Source organism: Anguilla anguilla, chromosome 5 (genome assembly GCF_013347855.1).
Source record: "Anguilla anguilla isolate fAngAng1 chromosome 5, fAngAng1.pri, whole genome shotgun sequence".
Taxonomy (NCBI): Eukaryota; Metazoa; Chordata; class Actinopteri; order Anguilliformes; family Anguillidae; genus Anguilla; species Anguilla anguilla.
This window is the reverse complement of record NC_049205.1, coordinates 36524391-36530392: the sequence shown is the minus strand read 5'-3', so window position 1 is coordinate 36530392 and position 6002 is coordinate 36524391. Positions and strand designations below refer to the sequence as shown.

The window sequence follows — 6002 nt, the reverse complement described above, 5'->3', positions numbered from 1 at the left end:
TGCACTGTATGTGACATCAACACAGAAGCGCGACAGACTGTCGACACCAGCATTTAATTCTTTATATAGTGTATATTATATGGCACAAATATGGCAGTATGCAGTTAATGTCATATGCGTGTATTATGTGTGTACATTAGTTCAAAAGTTGTATAGTTGATTTTTATTTTATTATTAGTATTTTTATTATTATCATTTTTATTTATCTATTTTTGTTATTCCTGTTGTTATTACTGTTAACGCTTGCTTTGGCAACACTGTGCATGACATGCCAATATGCGCCTTGAAATTGAAATTGAAATTGAGAGAGAGAGAGAGAGGGAGAGAGAAAGGAGGAGAGGGAGGGGGAGGGGGATGGGGAGAAGGAGAGAGAGAGAGAGAGGGAGAGAGAAAGAAGGAGAGGGATGGGGAGAGGGAGAGAGAGACCTGTGAGTCCGCGTGTGTGACAGAGAGAGAACGTGCCGGACGGCGCAGGATCGCACGCTGGCGCCCCTCCCTCACCTGAACATGGTGCAGAGCGGCCCCAGGGGGGCGAAGGCGTCGGGGGACACCTGGCTGAGCTGGACGTCGCAGACGGAGGGCGCGCCCGCGCAGCGGCCCACCGCAGGGGGCGGCCTGAGTTCGCGGCCCTCCGCGTCCACGGGCAGCAGCTGCGCCCAGCTCCACAGCTGCTCCGACTGCACCAGCTGCGCGTACACGGTGGCGCGGTGGGGCACGGCTTCGCAGCCCTCCTGAGAGGACAGAGGGGCCACAGGGGCCACAGTCACGGGCGTGCGCAAATATAACTGCGTCAGCTATGCTTGTACCTGTAAGACTAAGCAGACATGCATCTACCCGTGCACATGTGGGTTCGTCTGCATCTGTACTAAGTGTATGCTCATGTGTCCGCAGGTGGACTTTGAGTGTGTTTGTGTCTGTGCTCAACGACAGGTCTCTTGTATCTGTGCTAACTGACCACTATCCTGTATTTGTGCTAAGCAACTGCTATCTTATTTCTGTATCTGTGCTAAGGGACCACTACCCTTGTACCTGTGCTAAGTGACTGCTATCATGTGTCTGTAGCTATGCTAAGTGACCGTCATCTTCCGTTTGTATCCATGTTAAGTGAGGGAGTGAGTGAGTCCATTTATACTTGCATTAGGTGAGTATGTCTCTGTATCTGTTCTAAGTTAAGACTCACCTTTCCTGTATGCGTACTAAGTGAGTGTGTGTGGCGAGCCTGTACCTGTACAAGGTGCGCATGGGCGTGCTCGTAGCTGGGCAGGGCCCCCTCTCCGATCAGCTCGGTGTCAAACAGCTCTGTGATCAGGATGTTGGCGCGAGTCTGCATGTCTCCATCTGTCCAAGAGGAGCATCAGAAGAACGGGGAATCACGGATAACGCAGTGAACAGGAAACTTGAGCGACTGCCATTGCTCTTGTCTGCGAGCGCGTGCGAGGACGCCCGCGCGTCGGCGCGTCTCTCTAACCTGGCCCCACGGTGACCTCGGTGGAGTGCTTGTTGATGATCTTGATTTTGTCGCCGAAGCCGTTTCTCTCCACGATGCGAACGGCGGCGTCCGCCATGGGCTTAAAGACCTGCGGGGTCACGGATGAAGGAAGGGAAAACGGCTTTCATCAAAGGGAAACGCCTCTTTCCCTTTTCCCCCCCTGTTCTCTTCCCAACTCTCCCGTTTCCCCCCCGAACCTGCGTCTCCTCCCCTCCTCCCCCGCCTCCCGGCCCCCGGCTCACCTCCACGGCGTAGCAGTAATCCGCTCCGGCGCTCGCGGCCATCATGGACAGCAGTCCGGTTCCGGTGCCGATGTCCAGAACCACGGCCCGCTCACCCCTCGCCTTCACGCGCCCCACGGCCGCCCGGATGCCCTGGTAGTACTTCACATTCTGGGGGCGACACGGGGGCGACAGACACAGCCTGGGTGATACTGAGGCATGGCAACAGAGAGGCACTGTGCCTGACTGACTGACTGGCTGACTGATTGACTGACTCACAGACTGATTTACTGACTGACTGACCCACAAACTAACTGACTCATTGACAAACTGACTGACTGACTGTCTCATTGACAGATAGACTGATTGACTGATTCACAGACTGACTGACTCGCAGACAGACAGACAGACAGACTGACTGACTGACTCATTGACAGACAGAGAGACAGAGACAGACCAAGAGGGTGATCACCCACACAAAACCACTACGGTTCCCTGCAGACACTGAAGAACTAAAACAGCTGGAATACACTGGAAGTAAAATAATGGAACTCAACCCCACCAGCCTCTGATGAGGAGGAAGAATCTAAGATGAGGTGAACAGACCCAGGTATTTGCTATTATTCTAGACAGGCATATTAGACCCACAGTCAGTTCAAATGTCAAATGTCAATTGGAAAACCATGCTATATTTTCATTTGGGCAGCTTTCCTATACAAATTTTACTTTATTCACAATGAAGCGCCATTTATTCATACCATGGCAGCTACATTATCTTAGTGGTGATCAAAGAACACAAAACACTACATCACTAAATTAGCTTATCCAATGCAAGGTCTGTGGATTTTGAAATTTCATATTTTCATTGAGTACAAATAGCTGTTGGGAATATATGCAAAAAGTGCTTTAAAAAATGTATATAAGATCATTTTTGGCAGAGCTGCACAACCCAATTCATAGAGGACCAGTGCTGGCTTTTGTTCCAACCAATTATTCTGGCTTATTTTCTAAACCGTCTTAAATGCTGGTTCATTTTTTTTTTTTTTAATCACCAAGCATATACGTGCAGTATTTATGTAACTGACTCGCCAAAAAAATCATCTCAAATAAAGGACTGAATAACAAGAGTTGAAACTGCAAAACAGATGGGCCCTCCTTGTGCACCTCTGGCTCATGGTATGTTCCGCTATCCAGCATTATGGTGTTATCCGCACTGGATACTCACTCTATCTTTGTCGTGTAGCATGTCCGCGTAGCAAGACCTACAATAAATTCACAAGAAAGTTAACATTAAAAAACAAGCTCTCGTAACACCTGCTGCATCGAATCTATGTAGAGCGAAAAGTAATGTGGGGAAGCTGCGCCCCCCGGTGGATACGTGTGCCAAAAAACATATCGATAATATCTCGGTTCCGTTTAAAACGTGCGGTACGTGCATCGCAATAATTCATCATGCAATGGTAAACATCGTATGATGAAGGTCTCCAAAATTGACAAAGCTTTCAGAAACTTCACGAAGTAAACTGTTAGAGACGACAAACACACGCTAGCGGCATGGTACTGTATGAAAATTATCAATTCACTGAAAGAGACAGAACTCGAGTGAATTAAAACATTTAACAGAAGACCGTTATTCCCACGTAGCCTATAAATTAACTTGTGAAATCAACTGTAGACCAGTTTTATACAATAAAATAATACGGAGTTACGTAGGCTACTGTTGCTATATCGACAAAGTAAACTTATATCGATAAGTCATGGTTCTCCTTTTTTAAACTAAATCATATTGGCAGACAAGTAGGTTACTAGCAATAGAGCTTCTTACAGAACTGCGATATTTCTAATAGCAGATTGCCAACGTAGACAGTTCATTTGCCATTTTCTATGTCGTCCGTTATGCGGTGTGTGAGGTGGACCATATTGCACATTTCCTACCGGGCTATTTCTTGGTGGTAGTCATACTCTTCACCCTCTTCTACCCAGTCCAGCGCACCCGTGGTCGGGTTCGCACGAGCGCAGAATGTCTTCATTGCTTCGACTTAATTCTGAATTCCTTCGCCTTTCTTGGGTATATTTCTTCAAATGACATGAATCATACGAAAGGCTTAAAACAGCATTGAGCCTATGGGAGCAGCCATTTTCCATCGTCAACCTCACCCATCACGTGACACGAGTACTACGTTCCATTCAGGGCGCAGACATGGGTAATTGTAAAAAAAAAAATAGAAAAAAAAATCTACTATTACTACGTAGTATTTTTTAAACAACACGTTGTACCTACGGTTTTATATATTTGACAACTGTATGGGTAACCAAAAATAAATAAAACAAATAAATAAAAACAAACAATTAACTTAGATTTATAACCCGTTGAAAAACAGTACAAATAGCATGGACAACAACATTTATTATAACTCAATTACAGCTTACGAAGGCTTGCAATATATTATAATTCAATTGGTATATTATTTAACACTGAAATAAACTAGGTCTTCCATGGAGAGCCTGCACTCAAATACTTAAGTCCTTGTCCGTTACATTCCCTGTCTAAATGGAGAACTGCCCCTATCAGGCCAAAACATTAAAAGTAATGTGGCAACATGAAGCACAGTGGTGTTTCAACTAGAAGGTCAGCAGCTAACCTTTACAAGCTCTGGATAAGAGCGTCTGCCAAATGCCTGTAATGTAATGTAATGTAAAAAAGCTTAAAAAAAAAAGAGCATATGCTACACTATGCAATACATGCCACCATGCTCTTATGGGCCTGTCTGGTGGGGAGGATGTAATTAGGGTCCAGCTTATTTACAAAAGCTTTGAAGCCCTTATTCTCAACCAGAGAAAAAGGTAGGCAATTAAACATAACCATGTCGACCAACGCCTCATCAAGTCCTTGTCGTGCAGCCGGAGATAATATGAATAAGCTTTTCAAAACAAGTTATATTAGATGATTATTATGCAAGTAAATGTTACACATCTGATTTTGGAGAACAAACCACAAAAATGACAAGGAATCAAGCAGTGCTCAAAAAGTAGTATAAATGCACGAAAATATGTATTGAGAGTTAGAGACAGTGTAAATTTGCAATAATGTGTGTAACAATGAGTGCCCAACAGAAAAAGAAATGCCACTCAAAGTGAGCCGAAACACTGCAGCTATAAGAGCATTGAAGCGTTATGACCAGGTGATCTTCAGGCAGTGCCTGAATCCACGATACGATACCATGTATTTCTTTAGTAGCCTACTCTGCGATTTGATAAGAATTAATTATCCGTGTGCAACCGAAATGAATGTACCACCATTTGCTTTGGACTGCTACGCGTCTGTGTTTATCATAAGCACTGTCTGCTAGCTGAATGAAATCGACAAGCAAGACTGTTACAATAAAGCTAGCCATAAGCGTTTTGTAGCGTACTCTGCTATTTATTATTTTCATTTAGCAGTGATCAATTAGAAAAGAATATTCTGTGACTGTGTAGTCACAATTCCATTTTGGGAAAGGGGTACAAATGAGCCTCAGAGCTTCAGGGCCCAGAAGGCTTCTACAGATGAGAAACGGACAAACCGGATACAGGAACTGCAGTCTCATCAGTCCAAACTGCATCTGCTCTTTCATTCTCAAACTCATATTTCCAGAATTCTGGAATGTTAAGAGGGAGGGGAAATGTCTGAGACACCCCCAGGTATTTGTAAAAGGGAAAAACAATTGTTTGGGGAGGCATGTATATAGCTTCAAGGTGCATGTACTGACTGCATGTCTAAATTTGCAGGTGTCTACTTCATAGTTGCAAATGCTTCACTTTCCTCAAAAAGTCAGGAATAACTTTAGTGCAGATGGATATTGAGGCTCCAGTTCTCAAAAATAAAATCCTTACAAACTGTAAATATAATACTATTTATAGCTATGCTCACCACTGGGATAAAAAGATTTATTTCAGAAGAAAAACACATTTGTATACAATATGGCATACGACTGCATTGTGTCAGTAAAGCAAACCTAGCTTATGAATGGAATTCATAGTCAGCTAAATCACAGGCATAAAACAGTATATCAGTAACAGTGCACAGAACCACTGTCTATTATTAACCACACATCAGAATTTTTTTCCTTCTTGGGGATAGTGTGCTATCCATTTTTTCACCACAGTGACCCCAAAAATGAAACTTGGGAAAATTTAAAGTGTTAAAGGGGGACCCAGCATTAATATTCTTTCAATATGGCTAGTCCAAGATGTTATGAGGTGTAACAGCCACTAATGGGGCCAACATTCACAGGTAAGACCACGAGAAGCAT

General features: G+C 44.1%; 1 protein-coding gene across 2 annotated transcripts in view; it reads right to left on the bottom strand.

The window, feature by feature from the left end:
* The window catches only part of prmt7 (protein arginine methyltransferase 7), a 10545-nt gene extending 6653 nt beyond the window's left edge, over positions 1-3892 (bottom strand). Inside the window, exons 1-6 of one of the 2 annotated variants that reach the window (XM_035416601.1) lie at positions 3646-3892; positions 2936-2972; positions 1732-1881; positions 1469-1577; positions 1226-1338; positions 502-731 (exon numbers count right to left, since the gene is read on the bottom strand). In XM_035416601.1, coding sequence (XP_035272492.1) covers positions 502-731; positions 1226-1338; positions 1469-1577; positions 1732-1881; positions 2936-2972; positions 3646-3740 — 734 coding nt within the window. In that variant the 5' untranslated portion in view covers positions 3741-3892. The remainder of the gene's footprint in view (positions 1-501; positions 732-1225; positions 1339-1468; positions 1578-1731; positions 1882-2935; positions 2973-3645) is intronic. The other variant, XM_035416600.1, reaches the window with a different exon arrangement.
* Between the last annotated feature and the right edge of the window lie 2110 nt (positions 3893-6002).